At 39.6% G+C, this 27,300-nt stretch overlaps 1 protein-coding gene across 1 annotated transcript in view; it reads right to left on the minus strand.

Annotated features, from left to right (window-relative positions):
- Window positions 1–24,538: 24,538 nt before the first annotated feature.
- Itga8 (integrin subunit alpha 8) overlaps window positions 24,539–27,300 on the minus strand; it is a 180,223-nt gene continuing 177,461 nt past the window's right edge. Inside the window, exon 30 of the mRNA XM_059263596.1 lies at window positions 24,539–27,255. Within this exon, the coding sequence (XP_059119579.1) occupies window positions 27,169–27,255 (87 nt within the window). The 3' untranslated portion in view covers window positions 24,539–27,168. The remainder of the gene's footprint in view (window positions 27,256–27,300) is intronic.

Genomic DNA, 27,300 nt, shown 5'->3' on the forward strand with positions numbered 1-27,300 from the left:
GTATATGCATTTTTAATTCAGGAGCTGACTGCCATCTTGTCCTCTAGAGAGGGGGCATCAAGTTCCATTCCCACAAACAGTGGACAAGGAGCTTATTTTCCTCCACCTTGCTATGCCTGGGCAGTATCACTCCTTTTAGGTTGCCAATCAGATAGGTGAATATGATATATCATTGTTGTTTAATTTGAGTTTCTTTGATATTTAACAGTGTTTTACAATGTCTCCTTCTTCGTTTGTGAATTGCCTCTTTGTCTTTTGCCCATTTTCCAGTGGGGTTTTCTGTTTTCTTTACTTATTTACAAGATGCCTTTCTCTACTGGCCTTTAGGAAGACCTATTGCAAATACTTTCTCCACCTTGCTAGTGACCTTCAAACTTACTAGGTATGCCCTATGTCCTTTTTCATCAGAGGGGTTTAAAATTTTTTGTGGAGTTGAGTCTATCAACCTTTTCCTTCCTTCACAGAATCTGAGTAAGATTTCATACTTAGGATTTGTGTGTGTGTGTGTGTGTGTGTGTGTGTGTGTGTGTGTGTGTGTGTGTGTATCTTGTGGTCTTTCCTGCTTTCCACTGGTCTATCTCGTCATTTCTGTGACTTCTACACTATTTTAGTTAATGTGGAAGGACAATACATTTTGAAAACCTTCAACCTCATTTCTTGTAATTTTCCTATAGCTATGCCCTTGTGATATGGGGTGAGGACAGGATTTATAGTCCTCTGAGGTCCCAGGAGTATTCTTTTAGAAACCCCCAATACGGAGAATGGCTTAAGATCTGAGAACATTTTAGAGCTCCTGGGTCTTGGGGCTGACCTGTAGTGTTGGGGTATCTATGTGTACTTGGACTAGTTTGGAGTGGTGAGGGTTTAGAGATTAGGGATGCCTCTTCTAAAGACTGGCCAAGGATAGAGATGAAGCATAATAGAAAAAGAATGACGGAAAGATCAACAGAACCTGGTGTCATTTGATTAGTATCGTGCCCCCCACAGAGGGAAAGTTTTCCACATTCATACAATTTTGATACCTAAGCTGTTTTAGTTTTTTCAAATGAGAATGTGGGGGATGACAGATTGCAAACAGAAACGCTAGTGACAAGAACACTGTGTGAACTATTTGTGTACAGAAACGAGTTGCTATTTATTCGTACTATGACATTCTTCTAATAGTTTTTGGGCAAGAGGAGAAGGATTTTACCCCAGGACCTTATATGGGTTCCATTCCTATTCTTTCTGGAAGAGAGGGTGCTTGAGTCCGCCCTGCCTTCATTCATCCATTCACGTTTCGAACCACCGAGACTGTCTGGTTATCTTAACTCAATCCAGCTTCGTGAAATGCCATCTGCCAGGCCAGATGAGGAAAGAGAAGCAAATGAGGTTTGGATTAAGGCTCCGAGGAAGCCCTTGCTACAGAACTCATCTGTGAAGAGAGGCTGGTGTAGGGTTGCACAGGTCAAATTCCAGCCAGGGAAGACTTGGCCTAAATCTTCCAAGGCCTGTGCTTTCCTGGTGATCAATGGATTCCCTTTAAGCAGGTTATTCCTTGGGGCACAGCCATCTTCTGTTATTGCACATTTTTGTGGTGACCAGATTTAACCTATAAATAGAACTCACATGACTATTTCCCTCTAGGAACTAGGAACAAATCAACCCTGGACTGGCCTTCATAGGTGACGTCTCAGATTCTCCTTAATGGGCAAAGACACATTTTTTTTTTTTGTGTGTGTGTGTGTGTGTGTGTGTGTGTGTGTGTGTGTGTGTTCACCAGAAACTGCGTGTTCACCAGAAACTGCACTATATGGAATTTCCCTAAAATGCTGTGACAGTGTAAGGATGTCTCCAGGCAGCTTATTTCTGCTCTGAGTTTACAAAAATGAATCCCAGATTTTCCTTGTAGAGATGTAAACAGAATTACTTGCATGTAGAGGCATAGCCAGGGCAAGTAACAATGAGTACTTCATTAGCTCCCAATTGCGTTGTGTTATTTTTTGGGCTTGCATTCTTGAATTCAGTCAGTCCTCAGGGAAGGGAAAACATGACTCTCACAGGTTAACTCTTCTCGTGTGGGAGCGTGGCCAGCTTGACCATGGCTAGTCTGAAACAGGCCTGTCTTTCCATAGCAGAATGTGGTTGAGTCTTCAAGGAATGGATCAAGCATACCTTCCTTGTTTCACTCTGCTTTTTTGACTGGCTGATTGTTCTTACTCTGCGTCCCAGGGAGAGAGGATACTCTCTTAGTGGTGAACTTGCTGACTGCTTGGACATGTCAGAGTAAGTGCTGAGCTCCAGCAACACAGAAGCAAACACAGAGTCCCTGCCTTAACCAGTGGAGGATGAGCAGCCTCTGGGCAGCTGTGAGAACACAGAGAAAGGTTAAACAATCTAGAGCAGGAAAGAGAGAGAGAGAGAGAGAGAGAGAGAGAGAGAGAGAGAGAGAGAGAGAGAGAGAGAGAGAGAGAGAGAGAGAGAAATGAAAGGGACAATCTCAGCTGTTGTTCCTCAGGAGCTGACCACCTTGTCTTTGAGAGAAGGTCTCTCATTGGTCTCCAGGTCTCCAAGTAGGCTAGGCTGGCTGCCCATGAGCCTCCCCAGTGCTGGAGTTCTAAATATGTGCCAACATGGCTGCCTTGTTTTCATGGGTTCCGGGGATCAAACACAGGTCCTTAGGTTTGCAAGATGGTATATCTCCTCAGCCTCATAATTTTGCTTTAAAAAAAGTATTTGTACCTGTACCTCAGGTGTTAGCATGGGCCTAGAGATATTTCCCCCCTTTTCAGTCTCTGGAAACCTCTATTCCACACACACTCTCTCTCTGAATTTGATGACTGTCTTTTGAATTATTGGGATCATATACTATCTGTCCTCACGTGTAGGGATTTGTTCACTTACCTTCATGTCTTCAGGCTTCATCTGTGTTGCTGCATAGACTAGAATATTGTTTGTTAAGACTGAACAGTATTCCATTGTCTCTATAGAGCATTTTCTGCTTGTGTGTAGTTCTGCTAACAAACAGGCTTTTGGCTGTTTCTATCCCCTTCAGCCATCGGCAGGGATCGGTGCGATTTCTCTATTTTTCAGTCTTGGAGGTTTATACCTGGGAATGAAATTTCTCTGCATATTCTCCAAGTATCCTTGCTGATCCTGGGGACTTTGGTGAATAAAGGAACAGAAATGAAATGAATGGAAACAGTGTACAGAGTCCTGGACATCTAGAAAGTATACATATACGGCACATACATTAGACTTTGTCAGCAGTTTAGTTCCAAATCTGTGTGCTATGAGGAAAGAGATTGAATAAAGTCCATAGTTATTGGTACTTGTGCTTTCTTTGGGGGAGAAAATTAATTAGTTGTTTTAGCAATTAGGATGAAGAGCTTAGTTGAAATTTAAATTTTATGGTCATGTGTTGTAGCACAAAATTATCTCCCAGGATAAATATAAATGTTATTTCTGAAGAGGGAGGACAGTGTGCTGGGGAGAAGGGAGTAGACCATGCTCCTGTCAGCACCTCATTAAAAGGATTTTTCCAAGGTCACGTCTTTCAGGGGCATATGAGCCTTGTAAGATAGCAAGGACAACATGTGGTTTGAGCTACAGAGGCATTGAAAGAATTTTAGTGATTGTATACAAAACCCTTTGACCTGTGTCCTAAGACATGGCTCAAGCCTCAAATGCCTTTAAAAAATAACCTCATTATGGCCAGATGAAGGATGAGTGTTTTTCTCCTCACCTCCCCTAAACAGAGACATCATGGCATAGATGTGGTCAGGATAACAGGATTGAGAGATTAAATCGCAAATGGGAAGTCTTCTGCAGTGACATATTCATGACAGGCAGGTCATGAGTAGAGTGAGAGTCTTCTCACATAACTGTGATTTAATCTCTCAATTTCTCATCTAGTTAGGTGGCTTACAGAAACTGTCCCCTTCCTTCCTTCTAATTCACTCTGAGCAGTTTTGCACTTCCTGCTGTTTCAACCATCAAGATGCTAAAGCTAAAGCTCCTGAATGTCAATGAGTGTCCTGCTGCCCTGCCAGGGGGTGGGGAGCGTGGGGAGGAACAGGTGCAGTACGTCAAGAGTCCAGGCCACCTGCTTTTATGCCATGGTCACGTGTTTCAGCTGGAACTCTAGGTAGAAAGTGCTGCCATGCTTTTCCGCATGGATAAGCATGCTAAGTCTGCCATGCTCTAGAGAAGTTGTCTCCTCTGCACAGTGTCCCAGCCACACACAAGCCATGTAAGGGCAGTGCTAAGTGAAAGAGCAAGGAGGTGTTTATGCACCATCAATATTTTTAAAAATTTTATTTATTGATTGATTTTATTTATTGATTGGCTTTATATATTGTGAGTGAGTGAGTGAATATGTGTGTGTGTGTGTGTGTATGTGTGTGTGTGTGTGTGTGTGTGTGTGCGTGTGTAGATACATGCATTTTTACATCACATGTGTAGAGGTCAGGGCACAACTCTCAGGAGTAGGTTCTCTCATGCCACATGATAGGACCCAAGGACGGAACTCATATTGTCAGGCCCCCACACAAGCACCTCTAACTTTCTGAGCCATCTTGCTGACCCTACAATCAATATTTTTTGAACTGATTGATCATCTTGCTGACCCCACAATCAATATTATTTTGGAACAATAAAACTGCCATAGAAATAGATTGATGATTATTTGTTACTGGTTTACCCCCAAGACTGTAAGTTTTGTGAGGGAAGGGAACATTTTGCTAACTGTTCTATATTCGGTGTCTAGACAGTGCTTGGTCTATTGTCCTCAATGGCCACCGAATGGATGAGTGAATGAGTCAATCGATGAGCCAGAACTTGGCAAAAACACCACCACCAACAACAAAACACTCTATGGAATGAGGAAATTCTAAGCATAATATCACACCTTCTTGGAGACAAAATTATAGATGATGATTACATTTTCACTTTGAGTTGATAATGTAGTAGTCTCCCGAAGTTAGCCATGATGGGATGCATGGAACCTGTGACTCTGTCATACTGCATGTGGAAGTATTATGGTTGCACTTGGGACCAAGGCTGTGAATTACTGATCTTAATTAAAGTAAGGAGGGTATTCTGTTGGATCCAATGTAATCATGGAAGCCCTTCAAAGTGAGAGACAGAAGAGGGCAAGAAACTGGAGGAGTCTACTCTTCTGGCTGTGAGGTTGTGGAAAGCGCTGTGAGCTAAGGGATGTGAGCAGACTCTGTGTACTAGAAAGGGAAGGAAGCAGGTTCTCCCAGGAGCTTCCAGAACACAGTGCTGTTGACACCTTGACTTTAGTTAAGTAAGGCAGACTTCAGACTTCTCATCTGTAGAAGGGGAAGACAAATTAGTATTGTTTTAATCCAATCACTTTCTGGTAATTGGTTATAGCAGTAATAATAATTTTCTATTTAGTAGATATTTGTTGCATCTGTGTGTGTGTGTGTGTGTGTGTGTGTGTGTGTGTGTGTGTGTGCGTGCGCGTGCACACACACACACACACACACACCTATGAACATGTGGAGGCCCAGGGAGGGCAGTGATTATCTGCCTTATCACCCTATCACCCTCTGCCTTATTCCCTTGAGACAGGGTCTTATAGAACCCAAGTCTCAGTTGGCTTTGGCTAGGTTGGCCAGTCAGCAAGCTCTATCAATCCTCCTGGGTCCCTCAGGGCTAGAGTAACAGGCATGTGGCCACCTGTTGGCTTTTCCATGGGTGCTAGTGATCCAAACTCAGGTCCTCATGTTTTCCCAGCAAGTGCTGAGATGCACAGAACATCTCCCATTCTGTGTGTTGGTTTCTTACCTGTCTCCTAATGGCTGTGATGGTTAGTTTGGGTTGTCAATTGGAGAGGATTAAGAAATTCCTGGAGGATTACTTCAGCATGTCTCAGAGTGTGTCTATGAAGGAGTTTCCAGAGACCTAGCCAATTAATCCCTTGATGGATTCATAATATGATGACACAATTGGGAGCGGGTAAAGGGTAGAAGGGGAATTCTAGTTGGAGTAATCTCACTTGGGATTACATCTTGCCCTGGCTCTTTTTGTATTCTTCTTTGTTTCCCGTCCACCAAGAAGTAAATAGCTTCTGCTGCAGGCTCCTGCTACCATGATATTCTACCCAAATTCATGATGCCAAGGGATCATAGAATAAATCTTCTGAAACTACTAGCCAAAAATAAAGCTTTCAATCCTTAAATCCCCTTCTTTCATAGACTCTTGTTATATGTTCAGGCAGGACTGGAACAGCTGAGCTTGAGACATCTGTCTGTTTTAGCTGGGGCTGTAAGTATGAGCCATTGTGTACAACCAAAGTGTTAATTATCACCAGGAGGTTGTTTTTTCAATTGTAGTAATTTAAAAAAATGATTTGTCATCATTAAATAATTTCATTTGGTTTTCTCCATATTTTACCAATTTGTTTCATAAAAGCCCCTCAACTTGTTGTCTTTTTTTTTTTTAACATGTCAGAGAGTCATATGCTGTCACTGGGTTACTCAGTATCAAAGAGCAAAGAACAAGTTCTCTCTCTCTCTCTCTCTCTCTCTCTCTCTCTCTCTCTCTCTCTCTCTTGCTCTCTCGCTCTCTTGCTCTTTCTCTCTCTCTCATAGATAACCCTATTTAAACTCAGTAGGTCACAAAACAAAACTGAAAACAAAAAATAAAAGATGTGGAAGTGGGAGGGACTTTTGGGGGTTGATAGATATGTATGTATGTAAGATGTATGTCTATGAAATCATCAAAGAATAATAGAAAAGAAATCTGCTTACATAAATTTAAAAAGAAACAAGGACAGGCTTACTTTCTGTGTATAAAGGTCTGTTGTATGAGCTTCTTACAATCAAAACTTTTCTTCCAAGATCAGAGTCTACCAATTTCAGTTGTCCCCCTTGATCACTTTGTAGTGAATGAAGAGGGCTAGGTGTTAACTGTGGTTGACCAGAAAGCACAAAGGGGTCTGAAGAGGCCCTGTCATTCTAGACAAGAGTCACTTACTACAGCAGAATTTGACCCTGTTACTGATTTAGTAGTTCAAAGAGGCCAGAATTCTAGGTATTGATGCACAGATCCAAAGTTTCACACGTGGAGTTCAAATATATATTAACGTCTGAATCAAGACATATAAACTTTTTGTTATATAATATTAGGAATTGAATGCAAGGCCTTGTATGTGCCAAATAAGTACTCTACCACTGAGCTATAGTCTCTGCCTTTTATTTTAAAATTCAATTTTATTTCATTATTAACAAGGTGGTCACAAATCTGTAGTTATCCTGGTTCATCTTCTTGTGTTCTAGGATTACAGACTTGTGCCGTCATACCTGGACCCAGAAAGCATCTTTGACCATGAGTTTAGTTGGGTTTACTTGTGCACGGGCTTCATTTTGGGGTGTTTGGGGACACATTATTAATATGGAGATGTTCAATCTGTGTAGAAGGATTGAGCCCATAGACACACTAGTGAGGAAAGGCTCACATTTACAGTGCAAGTATGTAGGAAGACAAAGATACAGAACAAACAAACAAACAAACAAATGCCCCTCCCCCCAAAAAAGGTGAGACAAGGCTAGAAATCATAAGGCACACTGGATAAATTATCTGGGGGTTGACATGATTCTGAAAGAGAGACAGTTGAGCTGCATGTGGAAAGTTCATGCCCATGATATCTAGAAGAGAGTGAGAAAAGACAAGCGACTGATAAATAGAAAACTATGAAATGTTTGGTAAAGCAAATAGCATAGAGCAGGTGCTTATTGGTAGAATGTTAATTTCAGAGAAGTTTGAGTGACTTTTAGAAAATATTTAAAGGTGAAGCATCCTGTTTACACTGCTCAAGTAATGTTTGAGACAAGCTATGGGGATGTCCATTGGACCACAGCCTGTTTGGATGGTGAAGGAATGAGATTAGAAAGTCAGCTGTTAAGGAATTTGCTAGGGCATTTATAGATGTCATAAATGAAGAGATGTATTGCTTTCAACTGACTTTCCATATAGATGATGCTGTGGCTTCTTTTGTTTTTAAAAATTCAAACAATGGCCAGGCAGCAGTGGCACATGCCTTTAATCCCAGCACTCGGGAGGCAGAGCCAGGCGGATCTCTGTGAGTTCGAGGCCAGCCTGGTCTACAGAGGGAGATCCAGGACAGGCACTAAAACTACACAGAGAAACCCTGTCTCAAAAAACAAAACAAAACAAAATTCAAATAATGTTATTAGATTCTAATATATATCTTGACATATACAATGTCCTTTTTAAACTGATCCACATTCTTGCATTTATTAATTTAGCATACAAAGTAATATATTTCATTATGATGTTTTAATTGATGTGTATCATTATGCTTTGTTCTACTCATCCCTCTTCCCAGTTCTCCTCCACTCTCCCTGCTCCCTCTGGCTCACTCCTTCCTCTTCCCCTTCTGCTTTTATGCCAAATCAAATCTATTACTCTCTCTTTTGCTTTTCACTTAAGATTGCCTTTCTAGTTCCATGACCTACCCTCCCCCCCATCCCCTGACACACACTTAGAATGTACGTTCCACATACGAAAGAAAACAGGTAATTTTTCTCCTCCTGAATCTTATTTCACTTAACATAATGATTTACAGTTGTATCTATTTTTGTGCACATGTCATGATTTCATTTTTCTTTGTTGCTGAATAAAACTCCAGGTGTATATGCACTGTATTTTCTTTATTCATCCAATTATTGGTGGAAATCTAGGTGGATTCCATTTCCTGGCTATTGTCAATAATGCAGCATCAACATGGTATGAAAGTGACTCTGTGCCATGTGAACTTTCAGACATATGTCCGAGCAGTATGGCTGGATCACCGAGTACTGTTTTTCAGTTTTTTGAGAAAATTCTGTTCTGATTTCCTTAGTGGCTGTACACATTTTCATCTTCACCAGCATTGTATAAGAGTTCCTTTTTCTTCACTTCCTCCTCAGTGTTTGTTAGCACTTGTTTTCTTGCTGATAGCCAGTCTGACTGGGTTGAGATGGAGTCCAAAAGCAGTTTAATTTGGAAGGACACAGGAACGTTTTTTCAAACATTTGTTGGTCATTTGTACTTCGTGTGTGTGTGTGTGTGTGTGTGTGTGTGTGTGTGTGTGTGTGTGTGTGGTCTGTTTATTCAGTTAATTGTCCCACTAATTTGATTTTTTTGTTGCTGTTGGGTTTTTTTTGTTTGTAGTTCTTCATAGAATCTAGATATTAGTTCCTTAGTTCCTTGTATGATGTGTAGTTGACAAAGAATTTTCTGAATGGTGGCAGCAGCAGCGGTGGTGGTGGTGGTGGTTTGTGTGTGTGTGTTTGTATGTGTGTGTGTGACCCTTCACTTTGGTGATTATTTCCTTTGTTGCGTAGAAACTTTTTAATTCATGTAATCCCATTCTTGGGAGTATTTCCTGTGTTAAGGGAATCCCTTTCAGCAAGTCTTTGCCTTATGCTTCTATCTTGAAGAGATTTACCAAGTTTCCTCTAGCAGTTTCAGATCTTAAAGTTTTGGTCTTTGATCAACTTTGAATTAATTTTCATTCAGGCTAAGAAATATGGATCTAGTTTCATTCTTCTGCATGTAGAAATGCAGTTTGTTAAAGAGGCTGTCTTTTCTCTACTGTATGTGTGGGTTTACTTTCCCAGTCCTCTCTTCTGTTCTGTGGCTTTACATGTCTATTCTCATGCTCATTTGTTCCATGCTGTTTTTGTTACTATGGCTTTGTAATATAATTTTAAATCAGGTGTTGTGGTATCTTAAGCATTACTCTTTCTGCTAAAGATTGCTTTGGCTACATGAGTTTTTTTTAAATGCTTTCATGTGAATTTTAGAATTGTTTTTATCTAGTTCTGTGAAAAATGGCATTGGAATTTTGATAGGAATTGTATTGAATTTGTCGGTTGCTTTTGAAAATATGGCCATCTTTACAATATTAATTCTGCCAATCTGTGAACATAGATTGGCTTTCTATCTTCACTGTCTTAAAGTTTTTATTGTAGAGACATTTCATGTCCATGATTCAAATTATTTTTAGATATTTTATTATTTTTGAAGCTATTGTGAATGGGATTTTTATTCTTGGTTGTTTCCTTGGTGAGTTTGCTACTGGTATATAGGACAGCAAATGGTTTTTGTATTTTGATTTTGACCCTGACATTTTGTTGAAAGTACTTATTATTCCAAAAATTTTCTGTGAGAGTCTTTAGGGTCTTCTAAGTATATAATATAGCATTATTTCACTGGCAAACAGGTATTATTTTATTTCTTCTTTTCATATTTGTATTTATTTTTCTTGCCTTGTTGCTGTTGCTAAAATTTCAAGAAGTTTGTTGGGTAAGAGTAGAGAGAGTGGACATGTTTGTCTTATTCCAGATTTTAGAGGAAATGTTCTAAGGTTCCCCCATTTAATATAACATTAGTTATATAGTTGTCATATATAGCCTTTATTGCGTTGAAATATATTCCTTCTATTCTCAGTTTATTCAGGCTTTTATCATGAAGGAATATTGAACTTACTCAAAGCCCTTTTCTGCATCTGTCCAGGTGATGCTGTGATCTCTGTCCTTAAGTCTGTTTGTGTGGCAGCATCTTATAGTTATTGATTTGCATGTAGGACAAACTTGCATGCCTGGAATGAAGCCAACTTGTTCTTACTATGTGATCATCTCAGCGTGTTTTTTAATCCAGTTTGCTAGAATTTTATTGACAATTTTGTGTCTCTGCTCACTAAGGGAATTGGGCTGGTTTACTTTTTTTGGTTGTGTCCATATGTAGCTTTGGTATCAGGGTGGTTCTGGCTTCATAGGATGAGTTTGGTACTGTTCATCCCCCTTCCATTATTTGAGAACAGTTTGTGGAGCATCAGTGTTGAAGAAGAACCGACTCTTTAGAATTCTTTGTTAGTAGAATTTGGCAGCGAATCCTTTAAAGCCTAGGTTTGTCTTTGTTGGGAGACTTTATTACTTTTTCAGTTTTGTGGATTGTTATGGAACTGTTTAAGTTGTTTATATTCTTGATTTAATTTTGGCAGGCTAGACACATCTAAGAATTTATCCATTTCTTCTAGGTTTTCCAGCTTTTTTGGTACATGTTTTCAAAGTATTCCCTAATGATTCTCTGTATTTCATCAGAATATGTAGTAACCTCTCTTTTTTTCCAATGTCTAATTTTATTAATTTGGGTTTTCTTTCTCTTTTAGTTAGTTCAGGTATGGGTTTATCAATGTTGTTTATTTTTTCAAAGAATCCACTCTTTGCTTGCTCCTATGTAATGTAAGTTTAGTTTCCATTTCATTCCTTTATTCCCTGACTTTTATTGGTTCTTTCTGTCTACCAGTTTGGGGTCTAGATGGTTCTTACTATCCTAAGAACAAGAAGTACATTATTAGGCTACTTGTTTGAGATCTTTTAGTTTTTATTTATTCACTTATTTTTAAATGTAAGCACTCACAGTCAGAAACTTTCCTTTTAGAAATGCCATAGCTGTGCTCTTAAGGTTCAGGTAAATTATATTTTAATTTTCATCTGACTCTAGGAATTTCAAAATTTCCTCCATGATTTCTTCAATGACGCCCATGTTACTCAAGGCTGCATAGTTCAGTGTTCATGTATTTGTATAGTTTTTCTTGTTACTTTTTTTTTATTTTATTACATTGTGATCTGATAGAATAATTTTGATTCTTTACTGCTTGGCAAGTCTTGGTTTGTGACCTAGAGTGTTATCTATCTTAGAAAAGATCCCATAGTCTGCTAAGAAGAATGTATATTTGGTATCTGTTAGATGGAATACCTTGTTACACTTATTAAGTCCATTTGATCTATGTGCCCGGAGGTTTCTTTGTTAATTTTTTTTGGATGGCCTGTTGAAATCATTCATTATCATTGTATTAAGACCTATCTAACCTTTCAAGCCCATTACGTTTTATGAAATGGGAAGCCCCAATACTTGGTGTGTATATATGGTGATATTTTATTTGTACTGAAATGTGATTTTATTTGTATGTTAATAAATTAAGTTGCCTGGGGGGGTCAGAGCTAATAGCAAGCCATAGCAGAGCTGGGCATTCATGGTGCATACCTTTAATCCTAGCACTTGGTAGGCAGAACTAGGTAGATCTCTGTGTGGTCAAGGATACAGCCAGCATTGACACACGCCTTTAATCTCAATACCAACCATAGAAGATCTGGAGGTCTGTACAAACAGGCAGTGACGAGGCAGTCATGTGGTTGGGTTTACAACCAATGAGAAGGCAGAACAGAAAGTCTATATAAAGACAAACACACAGGAAGTAGGTCTCTCTTGGCTGAAGAGGCTAGCTGCAGCAGACGGTTAAGGCTCTTAGCTCTGATCTCTTGGCTTTCTTCTTTGCATTGGTTCTGTGTTTCTTATTTAATAAGACGGTTGGTTACATCTACACACACACACACACACACACATACACACACATATATATATATGTATATATAATTGTCATATATTCTTGATGAATCATTCCCTTTATTGCTATGTAATGGCCTTCTTTATCTCTTTTGACTAATTTTGTTTGAAGTTCATTTTCTTGATTCCATAAGATGTGTCAGCTTGTTTGGGGCTTCCATTTGCTTAATAAATTGTCTTCCATCCTTTTGCTCTTCACACTGTGAGTGTCTTCAGCAGTGAGGTGTGTTTCTTGGAGACAAAGGGTATTAATACATAGTCAGTCTGGGTTTCATTATTGACCAGGAAAGTGAGTTGAGTCCATTTACATTTAAAGTTACTATTGGAAAAATTTACTCATTCCTGTAATTTTATTGGTTGTTTTTCTGGTTGGATTATTATTTTTCATTTCTCCCTTATTAGTATTAGAGGTTTACTGGTCATCTGTTGCCATGATAGATTCCTCCCTATCTCTTTCTTGTTCACCAATTCCCTTCATGAAATTTATTCTTGCCTGAGTTCTCATTATTGAGACCTCCTTCTCCTTCTCCCCCTCTCCTCCTGTTCCCGCTCCTCCTGTTTCTCCTTCTTCTATGTATAAATATTCCTTTGAGCAACTTCTGAAATGTTTGATTGGTAGTTATGAATTGTCTTAATTTGTTCTTGTCTGGAATTGTCACTCTTTTCTTTGTTAATTTTATAAGACAGCTTTGCTGAATCTAGTGATCTTCTTGGTAGTTATTTATTTTTAGGGCTGAAACACGTCATTTTTTTATTATTTTAAGGTTATGGATGAAAGATTGGATATTTCTACCTTTGTGAGTTAGCATTTTCCCCTTATAACTTCAAATATTGTTTCTTTGCTTTGCATTTTTTGGAACCTCAAGTATAATATGTCATGAAGAGGTTCTTCTCTTTTCATGTCTATTTGGGACTTTAAATGCCTCTTATGTTTGGATGTCTATTTTTCTAGATTTGGGAAAACTGCTGTGATTTCATTGAACAGACTTTTTATTCCTTTTGTGTTTATCTCAGCTCTTCTTCTTGCCTATGGATTTTTAGGTTTGGTCTCTTGATTGGATCTCAGAATTCTTGTATGCTGTGGTCATGTTTGTTTGTTTTTCCTAAAAATGTTTGATTGCAGTATTTTATTTATTTTGTCCTCTTTCCCTGATGTTCTTTCTTCTGCTTGACAGTTTATCTGCAATACTTTCCACTGTACTTTTTATTTGAACCATTTCCAGCATTCTATTTTTTAAAAATCAATCTTAATTACCTTGCTTAAGTTTTTTTCCATACTATTAGCTATTCTGTTCCTATTTTGATTTTCTTCTCCATTATGCTGACTTTTCCTCGTGTGCTGCTGACCTTCTCATCTAGGTCCTGGGTTGAAGTAATCTGCTTGTTTTATCCTCTTTTAGGCATTGCTTGTCTTTGCTAGTAAACTCTTGAAATCTCCACCTGGCATTTAACCTCTTTCAGCATTTTTGGGTTCATTTGTTGAGGAATTACACATTTTTAGAGGACCGATGTTGTTTTGCTTCCTCATGTATCACAAATAAATATAGAACACCGTGGAAGTGACTCTTGAGAGAATACATTTAACTATATGTTAAATGTATGTATGTATGTATGTATGTATGTATGTATGTATGTATATCCCACAAAAGGTAGATCAAAAATATTTGAAAAGAATGTGTTTGTTTTTAACAACCTTTCCATCATTCTCCATACAATATAATGTAACAACTATTCAGGGTATAGAGTGGGTCCTTCCACTATTTTGGCTATTGTAAGTCATCTAGAGATGACTTAAAGTATAGGGAAGCCTGTGCACAAGTTATATCCAAACATTGTTGTCCTTTATTTAGGGAATTGGAACATCTCTCTGTAGGTTTCAGTTTTAAGGATCCTGGAACCAGCTCCCCAAAGTCTTCATGGGAAAAGTGTGGTTCTCAGCATGTGGGAGAATTTTCTGCCCAGCTTTCAGAATTCAAAGGGCTTACTCACACTACATTTGGAGGAAATGCCCTAGGCAATGTTGCCTTTGAATTTACTCAGGAACCCACTGGTGAACTGCTTCTGGGAACCCAAATTATTTGTAAATAAAAGAACTTTTCAAAAATACTCTCTCTCATCAAACTAGAGAAGGGTTTTAAACATTCTTTAAACAACTTAAGGCAGCAATATGCAAAGTAGCTCACATTTTAACGTAGGTAAACCATTGTGTTATACCCAAGTGGAGACTTTTCCATGTTAAAATGATATTAAATGCCAGCATCATCCTCCCCTGACCAAAATGGTACAGGTCACCATAAGAGACGTTAGAGCAAGGGTAGCTCATTCTCTGATGACCTGTGGGTATCTGGGGACATCATTACCAGCATCCTCAAGCCCATCTAGTATCTAGTTCACAGTGACTTCAATGCAGATATATGAAGACTTTAGGCTTTCAAACCATCTAAAAGAAGGACTCTAGGGAGCTTGGGAGATGCCTCAGTGGGTAAAGCACTTGCTGTACAAGTATGAGGACCCAAGTCTGAATCCCCAGAACTCATGTAAAGGTTGTGTGTGGTAGTGAACACACCAGCAATTCCAGTGTTCTTACCGTGAGATGCGGGCAGAGACAGGAGAATCTCCAGAAACTTGGGCCAGCTAGCCTGGTGTAGGTAGTGGTCAACCACAGACCCTTTGTCAAATAGGTGGAAGACATGGAACTACACCCAGATCATTCTCTGATAGTCACAAACACGGCATGTGTGGTGTCTGCATTCACACACAGGGGTATGTGTGTTCATGCACACACATGCACACATGTACACACACACTCACACAGGACTCTATGTGTGTGACTCTTATCAAAAGCTCTAATTGTACCCAACAATTAATTGCTAAACAAGGTTTAAAGTTTTCCCAAGCCCTCCCAGTTTTCCTTAATGGCTTCTTCCTGGTCAGTATATCCAGGGCAAAAACAGGTTAACAACATAAATAAACCCCTAGATTTTCTCTATAAAAAACATGCTGTCTTTTTTCTTTCCTAATAAAACTGAAAACATTAAGAAACACACACATTTTCGAGCAAAAGCAAGATGGCTGCATGAGAGGAACAGCCACATTACTCTCTGCCAGCCACAAAACTAACTCCCTCCAGATGGAAAACTTCACTCTTTCTCCCTCCTCATAACTTTTGTCTGGAATGAAACTACTAAAGGAGCCTGTTTTTCTCATGTGAGTTTAAAAGTGTGAGACACAGATTTGCAGCTTCAATGCTAAGTACTTGGCTGACAGTGCTTTCCCTCCAACCCCCTTGGATATATGTTGAAGCCCAATGGTATGAGAAAATAGAATTCTTAACAGAGATAGGTCAAAGACTTTTAAAAATTAAGATCATTTTAATCAAAATAAAACCTTGGTTCTCACCTAAGAAGGACAGTTCTCTTGTACTGACTCACAGGCTGTTCATACTAAGAATGAAAGAGAGACAGGAAAATAGGCCCCCTAGTTAGATGATGGGATAAGACAACAGTATGCAAGGGCTTCATTCCGGTGGCAATAACTGGCTGGCTTTCAAAACAGAAGCCAAACAGCACATACATTATTGAATGTGAGAATCCCCATATCCTGGTAGATTAACTCACATGAAAAAAGTTCAATACATATACTGTGAGTACACACCATACATATGTATGTTATTTATGTAAACATGTATGGGAGTTTTATTGTATTTAAATCATGGGATATAGAACATGAGGGTGTTTTTTTTCTTTTTTTTTCTAAAGGAGCCCTCATCTAGCATAGAGAGAGTTTTGTGATTATCTTAGATTATCTTCGATTATCTGTATGTGAATGAGTGGGTGGACGTGAGTAGAAGTCTCTTTCATGCTTCTGGGTTACAGCAAACCCCTTCTGCTGCTGAGTATTCCTCATAACCACCTTAATGGGATCCTGTCCTAGCTCAGTGGTTCTCAGCCTTCCTAATACTGTGACTCTTTAATACAGTTCCTCATGCTGTAGGGACCCCCAACCTTAAAATTATTTCATTGCTACTTCGTAGCTGTAATTTTGCTGCTGTTATGAATTGCAATGTAAATATCTGATATGTGACCCTGAAAGGGTCATGATCCACACATTGAGAACTGGTGCTCTAAATAACATATAGAGGAGCTAAGATTTTAAGCATGTCACGCTTCCTTTTATTTGTGCTGGACATTTACCCCACAGAGAGATGACATCATAATGGATAAGAGTGGGCTTTGAAATTGTATTCCTGATCAAGATGCTGTGTATATGTGCACATGTATATGTATATACATGTGCACATACACATTTTTGGGAGTCTGTGGGTTGGCAGGAGTCATCTGCTCTATTCTGGTTTTGGAGAGAGGTAGTTCTACTCTTGGGATCTCTCATCCTCCTGGTATTATACCCTGGCATGTCCATCATGTGGGGATGTCAGAGGTAAAGGAGATTTAATTTTGTTAATCCTCATGTGTTTTCAACATGTTGCCTCCCCATTGCTCACATCCCACTGCCAGAGTCCTTCTAAAAACAAGAATCAAAGAAAGACAGTTGCCATTGCTATGCAGATGAGAGTCATAAATAATAGGACTTTCCCATTATCCCTGGTGGAATCTCTTTAAAATGAAGCTCTTTAGGGATGCGCCCCTTCTCTATTGCTTTCTTCCCCATAGAAAACTTAATTTTGTGGAATTCCTTACTGTAGCTTTGAGGGAAGGTACCTTACCACCTACTGTGCTGTATGGTTGTCTGTTTCTAGAACATTCCTCACTGCCTAACGGCAAGGAGGATGAACTTGGGCTGCTTTGTGATAGGTTTGACTCATTTTGTGCAGCCCCACTGAGGTTTTTCCATCAGTCTGTCTGTTAGCTATCTTTCTCATTGTGACCTTTTCATTGTGACACACCTGGCAAGAAGCAGCTTGAAGGAGAAAGGGTATACTCTGGCTCACAGTTTGAGAGGACACAGTCCACATGACAGAGAACACATGATTGCAGAAGCAGGAGGCAGCTGGTTATAATACACCCACAGCCAGGAAGCAGAGAATGAATGAACAGGAAGTGGGGTTGAGCTATGGAACTTCAGAACCCACCACTAGTGATCTACTTCCTCCCCTAAGGCTCTACCTCCTGAAGGTTATAGAACCTTCCAGAAAGAACGCCACCAGCTGGGGACCAAGTGTTCAAACACACGAGCCTGTGGGAACATTTCCCATTCAAACCACAATAGTGAGCATTATAGACACTCCTCTAGACACATATTTTTCTTCTCACTCTTTCTTAAATAATGTCTGGACATAGCTACACACACTTCACAGCCACAGCCTTCTGACTCCTAAAGAGAAGCATGAATTCATAAAGACAATATAGCCCAGACACATAAAGAGAAAGATACATATTTCCCAATGTGAAGTGGTGTTATTCCCAAGATTTTTTTAATAGTAGATTGCCAGAGAATAAAAAACATCATGACCTTTCCTTGACCCAGAGAATGCCTTCTCCATTTCTCAGTTATACGTGGTGAGTTAGAAATTAATTCTTTCTATTATTAATATAATATTTTACTGTATGACATCTAAACATCACATCACCCGAATTGCTTTTGAACAAATATTGATGTTAACAAAATCAGAAGAACCTCCTAGGTTGAGGGTTAAATTGGAATTCTATTGGTCAGGGCTAATCTTTTAGTTTTGGTTTGCAAAAGATGAAAATGAAATATCATAATTGCCTCTCAGGCAATGGGGCCATTAGACAGCAATGGTTTGTGGACAGGACAACACATTTATGTGAATTCATCATTTTCTAAAGTGAAGCAGAAAATGGTTAGATATATTTTCCTTGAATTTAATTATAAGATCATTTAGGCTTTTAGCACATAGATTTCTGCTATCAGGAATATTGATAAAATATATGGTTCTCAAACCCCCAAATCCCTGTGGAGTTGGTGGTCGGCTCCCATTCTGATCAATGACTGGGAACATGAGGATTTCTATTACCAGATATTTTGAAAATCAGAAAAACATCTGCTAATCTCTTTAGGCATCAAAAGACATTGACAATGTTTAATGATTTGTGTGAATCTCAGTAGAAGGATTCAGTTCTTTAATTTTTATCTAGCAGCCCTGTACACACTTTAGCTATTACGCTGCTCTCTTAGTGGGTGTTTTGGTTGGAGTTTCTATTGCAGTGGTAAAACACCATGACCATAACAACTTGGAGAAGAAAGGATTTTATTTCAGTTTACTACTCTCAGGTCACTCTCCATTAATCATGGAAGTCAGGGCAGGAAGTCACACAGGGCAGGAACCTGGAGACTGGAGCTGATGCAAAGGCCATGGAGGAGTGCTGCTTTCTTTATTGTTCTCATAGCTTGCTCAGCCTGCTTTTTATAGCACTCAAGACCAGCAGCCTAGGGGTGGCACCACCCATAGTGACTTGGGCCTTTCATATCAATAATCAATCAAGAGCTTCTCCACAGGCCAATCTGGTAGGGACATTTACTCAAAATAACTTCCCCCATCTGCTGCTGCCTACCCTGCTCTTAGGTGACAAACTCCTCTCTTTCCTTGCTGTGTTTGAAGTTGAGCCCAGTACCTCTTTTCCACCTAGAGTTGGGACTGTCCACTTCATGAAACCAGTGGAATGGAAGGTGGGGGGAGGAGCGGACAGGTGGATGGGAAGCAAGAGATGATGAGAGCTATCTCTGCCTGTCCCCCTGTTTGTAAGATCAGAATGATGTCCACTGTCAGGTATCTCTCCCCACCCATGGCACTGCTGGGCCTGCCTTTCTTGTTGTTGTTTGACAAGCTCTCTCTCCTACCACACGTATGGTGCCACATACTGCATGTTCCCAGAGAATTCTAGTTACTTTTTGATTTAGTATCTTGTTTCCATCATCTGTTTTGATAGCGGCTTTCTCAGCTCAGCATCATTCTGGGTTTAAACAGTGAGTGAGTACAGGGACCAAGCCTCCAGATCAACAGTGACTTCTTGCTAATGCAGGGATCAGGGCCTTCCGGTAAGGAGTTTACTTAGCTACCCCCTTGCATGAGGCAGCTTTCCACACCTATCGTAATGTTTGAGATAATAAACTTGGCAAGGGAAGTTGCATTTAGCCCATAGTTTTGGAAGTTCAAGTCCATGGTGAAGTGGTCCCACTGCAGCAAATCTCTGGTGAGGATTTTCAATGACAAAAGTGAGGGGGATGTGGTAGAACAGAACCATTTCCAACAGAAGCCAGGCAGCAGCAGAGAGAAAGGAAGGGAGTGGGGTCCCCCAACTCCCTTCCAGGCGTGCCCCTCTGGGCCTCCTGTACTGGGCCTTACTTCCTAGTGGCTTTATCGTGTCTCAGTAGTACTTTGGGGTCTACACCATTCACACAGGAAACATTCAACATAAAATTTCTAATGATCAAAATATTTACAATAATCCATATTGTCCATGAGAAAAAAAAATGTATTATTTCAAGGGTAATGAAAATGGAGAATAAGAATGTGGGTGATTGTGGTGAGAAACTGAAGTATACAGTAGAGCAGAGGGTAAATGATCTAAAAATGTAGTTAAAATCTATTGTGTACATGGAACTAGCAAATGGATGGAAGTATTGATAAATCCATTACTAAGGCATATTGCTGGATTAATGGAAGCTAAAAGAGTAATATAAAGTAATTGTCTTTAAAGCCTTCAGCTTATCCTTACTTGGCATTTACTTTGTCAAGATGTCTTGCACAGCAGACACTACTGAAGGAGGGGGTTGAGTTGATTTGTTCCCCACAAAAACCGTAAAACAAAGGAGCATGTTAACGTTTTAGTACCCAGAATCTCAGAGTGTGATCGCATTTGGAAAGAGCACTTTGTCGAGGTAAGCAAATCTAAGTGATGGCAGTAGGAGAGACTGTGATTCAACGTAACTAGTGTCCTTAGAGATGGGGAACATTGTCACGACGTACACAGAAGGAAGATGCTGTGGGGATCGCCGTGAGTGTACCAGGTAAAGAGGTGATGTTGGTACTATAGCTCTACAAGGCCCAAAGTGCCCAAGATGAGCAGGCTGGGAGAGTAGCAGGGAAACAGGTGTGTCCCTCACATGACAGAGCATGGCAGAACACCTAATCTTTTAGACTTTGACACAATACATTTGTGTTGTTTTAAGTGGTCCAATTCATGATAGCTTTGGAAGATCAGAACATAGGCCAGATACTATGTTCTCAAATAAAAAAATCATTAGAGTAATAAACATTTAGATCTGTATGTACCTTATGGTACACCAAGTGAATGAAAGGTGAAAGGTAAGAGTTCAAGACCAGGGAGGTACACTGTAACTACCTTTTATGAAAAGCCTACCTCACAGCTGGCTAACAATGCAATTTGCTGCTGATATGGATGTTTCTGCAGCACAGTGAACCATCAAAATAAGCAACATCACAGATGTTAGGAACATTCCTACTGTGTTGTATCATGGCACCAGTGGAATAAAAATCTGAGACTTTTTATTGTCTGGAGGCCATGATATCAGGCTACATTTCCATATGGATTTTGACCAATAATCATAAATAACAGAAAATCTGCTCATAAACAATCTGAAGGCAGTGAGTCAGACAGATGGTATTTTGGAGGTGGGATTGGGAGAGTTTAAAATGGCAAGTGGGTCCTACCTTATGCACACACTCAATGCTAAATTCACCATTGAATGAAGCATCACTGGGGGAATATGGTTTTATTCAGATTCCAAATGAATCTAAAATCTGATGTTTTGATGCTTCAAACTTCTCATAAAAGAAATTAACATTTTAAAATAATTAAAGTACTGTAAGAGAAAAATCTTTTGTATTTAGGGAAAACCAAGAACATTAGATGCCCTGGAGGCAGTCTTCATATTCATGGCTATAAGGTAAAGGTTTTCAAGTCTCCGATCTTCCTGAAGGTACTAGAGGGGTCTTTCTATGGTGTTCTTCTGTGGGGAATGGTACAGACTTTACAGAGTAAGTAGGAAATGCACAAGGACTTGTACCTTGTCAGTAAACTCTGCAAGGATTGCTCCTTATTTTATCTTATCCAATGTAGGAACCTGAAAGTTAGATCAATGTTTAGAGAGTATTGGTGCAGTTGGGTTATCCACATATAGAATGGCTGGAGATGTTCAACTTATCAAAGAATTGGTTAGTAGGCCAATCCCCACCTCCTACATGCAACTATAAAGCAGTTTCTATAAGACCAGTAAGAGCCTGTCTTTGTCCTCACTAATAGTACGAATAAGCTTTAACCACTAGGGCTAGCCCAGGTCATAGCTCTCTGTATGCATCAGACAAGTCCAGCTCCACTCACATGGGTTTGTGTTAGCCTGGTGATTCCGTCTCGACCTTCAGCACCAAGAATATTGAAACTTAGCACTAGTTTTGCATGATTTCCTCTGAGTGACCACATGCCATTAGATATGCTTAGGTTTGAAAATGTGAGTGACGTATAATGTAAAGCAGAGGACCCATCTTATTGCTCCAAGCTACCAGGAAAGTAGACAAATGTAAGTTCTTCTCACTGGGATTTAGGTAGGCCATTCAGAAGAGCAGTGAGAAGTTAAATATCTTACAGGGCATTAGCAAAAAACTGATGTGTGTTGAGTGCATGATTAAATATTAAAACTCAAAATTAAGTGTGTTCATTAAATTTATTTAATTTTTAAATGTACTACAGATTGAAATAAAGTAAAACTTTGAAGTAATAATGCAACTGTTTAAATACCGATGACAGGATTGTGAAAGAAAAGGTATGTTTAGGTCAGTGTAAATTCATTTAGTTTTCTTAAGAGCAACATGTTGTTTATGGAGAGCTACAAATACCTTCACTTCCTTTGAGTGAGCAATCTCCAGTCTTACAAAATTCATTTAGTGAAAAAAAAAAGCAGAGAGAACCTCTGCATAAATGTATTGATTTTAATGCTGTTCTTAATATCTGAGACTTATGAACAGCTACTTCCAACAAGAGGGGGATGGTAGTGCATGACATCTCACTGACTGAGCAGAACTTTGGTATCTGTTATGGGGTGAATAGTCATTATCCTTTGGTATCTGTTATGGGATGACCAGTCATTATCCTTATCAGAGATGCACGATGAGAGTATTAGTTACTTTCTACACTGCAGTGACTCAATACCTGACTAGAAGCTTCATGAAGGAGGAAACATTTATCCTAGTTCATGGTTAGGGAGGGGACAGTCCACTAGGGTGGGTGGGTAAGGTGGGGTGGCGTTCATGGCAGCTGACATGTGTGGCTGAGAATCTGAATATTGCAAGGAACAAAAAAGCAGAGAGTAGACAGGAAGTTGGGCTGGGCCTGGTTTCAAACTCTGTCTATAGCACCCATGTCAGTGAGCGCTTCCTCTCATAAGACTCTCCTTAAGGATTTTGCCCCAAACAGTGTCTCCAGATGGAGCCCAAGTGTTCAAATGCATAAGCTTATGAAGACATTTCACACTCACACCATGTTGAGATAATTAGGGATTAGATCCATATCTAGGCATAAAGTATATTTGGGTTTTACATATACCTTGCACATATAACCTGGTGATACTTTTTCCCAAAATATTGCTCATGTATTTTTTTTTAAAGTTATATGTATGTCTGTGTGTGGGGGTCTGTACATGTGTGTATGGGTGCTCAAGGAGGTCAATAGAGGGATTATGATCTCTGGAACTGGAGTTACAGGTGGTTGTGAGTCCTCTGCTCTGGTGTGGGTGCTGGGAACTGGACTTTAGTCTTCTGCAAAAGCCATTAAGCACTTGTTTTAGTCAGGGTTTCTATTGCTGTGACAAAGCACCATGACCAAACAGCAAGTTGGAGAGGAAAGTTTCAGCTTATACTTTTGTAGCTGGAGTTTTCCTGTGTCCCACACAGTCCACAGCTGCTCAGACCCAAATAAACATACAGAGGCTTATATTAATTAAAACTGTTTGGCCAGCCAGGCGGTGGTGGCGCACGCCTTTAATCCCAGCACTCGGGAGACAGAGCAAGGTGGATCTCTGTGAGTTCGAGGCCAGCCTAGTCTACAGAGTAAGATCCAGGACAGGCACTGAAACTATACAGAGAAACCCTGTCTTGATAAACCAAAACAAAAAAATGAAAAACAAAAAACAAAAAACCAAAACCAAAACCAAAACCAAAACCAACCAACCAACCAAACAAACAAAACTGTTTGGCCATTAGCACAGGCTTTCCACTGACTAGCTCTTACACTTAAACTCAGCCCATTTCTGTTAATCCATGGCTTTACATGTGTTCCATTACATGCTGCTCTGTGGATGGCAGGCTGGTTTCTCCTGACTCAGCCTTCCTCTTCCCAGCATTCTCCTTGTCTGCTTATCTTGCCTATACTTCTTGCCTGGCTACTGGTCAATCAGCATTTTATTTATCAACCAATCAGAGCAACATATATTCACAGCATACAAAATTATATTCCACAGCATACTTCCATATTGCTGTTCATCATCGAAGGAAGTCAGGAAAGTGTTACAGGATATTAGTTAAAGATGTGTTACATTTGTTTATGCTGTGGAACATTTGTTTAATGATACAAAGATGTGTTGCATTCTTTTATGCTGCATTTGTTTAACTCTGTGAAGCTGTGTTACTGTGCCTGTCTAAATCCCCTGATGGTCTAATAAAGAGCTGAACAGCCAATAGCAAGGCAGGAGAAAGGATAGGCAGGGCTGTCAGGCTGAGAGAATATATAGAAGAAATCTGGGAGGAAAAGAGGAAAGGTCAAAGAATGAAAGAGGAAGGAGGTGGACTTCAGGGGCCAGCCACCCATCCACCCAGCTACACAGTCAGACATGGAGCAAGCAAGAAAGAAAAGGTATACAGGAATAGAGAAAGACAAAAGCCCTAAGGTCAAAGACAGATGGGATAATTTAAGAAAATATGGCTAGAAACAAGCCAAGCTAAGGCTAAGCATTTATAATTAAAAATAAGCCTTCATGTGTAATTCATTTGGGAGCTGGGTGGTGGGCCCCCCAAAGAGCCATAAGAGCAAAAACAACAACTACAGGAAAGGAACTTAAACATGACAGGAGCCGATGCAGAGGCCATGGAGGGGTGCTGCTTACACATGCTTTTGTGTCTTTAATTTTTAATTTTATTGGTGACAATGTAAATAGGTACATGAAAATCTCCACCATTTCTACACATGTATTTAAATAAAACAAGAGTTCTAAGATTTGGATTTCAGTGATGAGTAGAACATTATTACTTTACTGTATAAAAATCTCCAAGTTTATGAAATCTGCTTGTTTCCCCGTGTCTTATAAAAAACCAAACCAAACCAAACCAAACAAAAAAGAAACAAAACAGCTTCAAGAAGTAGAAAAAAGAACTTGATGAAGAGAAATACAGATAGTCTCCTGGTGAAGCCCAGCACATGAGTTATGAAAGACTCAGCAATGCTGTGAGCATTGTTGTATACTCAGTGTTCTCTGTGAGGATGGGGTGTCTGAGAACATACCACTGGAGGGTTCACTTGACCTCAGGTTTCTGTGTGCATGTGGATGACAGCCCCCTGCACTTCCATAGTGGAGACAATGGGAAGCCATGGTTTCCCCTTGATTTCCCCATATCTTTTTTTCTGTATTGGTCCTGCCTTCCCCCGGCATCTCTAGTTTCCCCATATGGCTGTATAAACTGTCTCCTCCAGTTCCTATGTGTAGCCCTAAGAGTTCTCTTGAGTTCTTTCAAGACCAGAAGTTCATTCCAAACTTCTGAGGAGTTTGTATTGGTCCCACATCAGAAATCACAAAAGTTAAATCATTGTGTATCGTAGAGAGAGCTGTTCGTCATCTCTCAAATCACATCATATAGATGGCTTTCTGTCTATGAAACTGGTTCTATCAAATAGACTAACAGTGAAGGCAACTCCGGAGGCTGGTATGGAATCCTCAAAACTCTTTGAGGCAAGTGCAAGACTCCCCAGACACTAGCCGCACAGACTGAGAATTAGATGTGAGGTCCTGATAAACTCGAATCGGCTACCAGGACAGATTTAATTGGCAAGCAGGGGAAGATGAACAGCAACAATGTCTGTCTCTGTGCCTTTCATTTGCTTTCCAAGGAACTTTGGCAACTGAAGCCAAGTGGCTCCTTTCCAGGTTAAGGCACCACATAAAATTTACTGTCTGTGAGTTTGGCTCGTCTTTCAAATAAAGTGTCACTGTTGAAATTGAGACACAGATTTTCCAGAGTGCTTTGTAAATGTTAGGATTTTGGTCAGCTTGTTGTATCAGACTTAGTATTCAGGATATTAATTTAAAAAATAACTAACGCCAGTGTAAACATGCCTCAGATACATAGGTCTTTTATATATTGCACATAAAATTTTGTTCAGCATTTCTCCATAGCAATTTTTCCTTATTATAAAAAGGATATAAACTTGTGCAGACCATCTTATGAATTTGGCTGGTCAATATTACTTCAAAATGGTAACATTACAAATGATTATGGATTATTTACAAGAGCTTTAAGCAACATTTTCTGGATGCTTAAGTAAAGATGATGGTAATTATTTTCCAAGATTACGTTCGAGGAAAGATTAATAGTAAGGAGTAGGTAAGAAAGCTGTAAAAAGTATTGTTAGGTCCTTAGGAGTGAGTTTTCTATTTGTCTCACACCTGGTTAACTTCACATATCTCCATCATATTTATACTCAACACATTTTCTCTTTTATATAAGTGTGAGGTATTACAACAAAACAGGTGTGTAGATCCCAAGCTAAATATTGGTGTTTACTATAGCTATTAAAATAATATTCACCCATATTGTTAAATTGTTTTTTATATGGCCTCTACAAATTGTGCCAGTACTTTTAAATACCATCAGGGTAGTGAGTATCTTGAAATTAATGCTTTAAAGAGATCAGTGGAAATAGTTTTTTTACATGTATAAAAGGAACTATAAATACAAAATGTTGTGTTGAATTATGCAGATATGAGTTCCTGGAGAGCATGAAGAAAAGTAACTCCAGGTAGAAGGCAGCAAGATATTAAGCAACACAGACGCCTAATACCAATTTGTGTGCAACACTGTCTTACACAAAAAGAAGCCCAATTAAACATGTTATCTGCGCAGAGCCGTTGTCTTAAGAAGAAACAAGCTGAGTGATGTTGAAATCTAGCCAACTATATCTTAATTTCCAAATCCTCTAGATGGCCTGGTTCTCTACCTAGAGAAATGGAAAATAAATAAATACATTTTTTTGTCCTCACTTAATGAAATGATCTTTGTTGTTCCACAAGTACTTTCACAGTCCGACGACATATTGCTTTGTCTCCCTGAGCCATCACATCCTTAGAAAGGTTTCTCTTCCATAGGGAGGTGTCAGAGATTCCATTGGGTTACAGTAGTGTTCAATCTCCATTCATCCCGTCTCTGTAGGAATCATTTCTGCAAGTCATATTGGGCTGATTTGGACAGCCACCTGAGTTCCCACAGCCATTCCAAAATGTCAGCCAGATGTGAAATGGTGGACACAAAAGAAATTGTCATGACTGCTGATTGTTTCTACAGTGTTGGTGGTTTCTTTTCCCACAGGGTTCTCTGCACTCCATGTCAATGCATGAAGTAGATGAGGTGATCATCAGGTACCCTTCCATTCCTTACATCACTGGTAGGTATGGAAGGCTGTGATCACTTCACTCTTGTGTCCCTTCTGTCTTTCTGTGAACAGGACCAGTGTTTGAATTGTAGGTTTTCATGTTTCCGAGTCATGCCTCTGGTGTCTTGTCGCTAGTCAGTTGTTCCCTGTCTGTCATTTCATCCTGAGGAGGTCTTGCTCTATCAAAGAATCCACACTAGGAGAAAGAAAAATCAAGTCATTTGGGGAGTTTGTGAAATAC

Source organism: Peromyscus eremicus, chromosome 5 (genome assembly GCF_949786415.1).
Source record: "Peromyscus eremicus chromosome 5, PerEre_H2_v1, whole genome shotgun sequence".
Taxonomy (NCBI): domain Eukaryota; kingdom Metazoa; phylum Chordata; class Mammalia; order Rodentia; family Cricetidae; genus Peromyscus; species Peromyscus eremicus.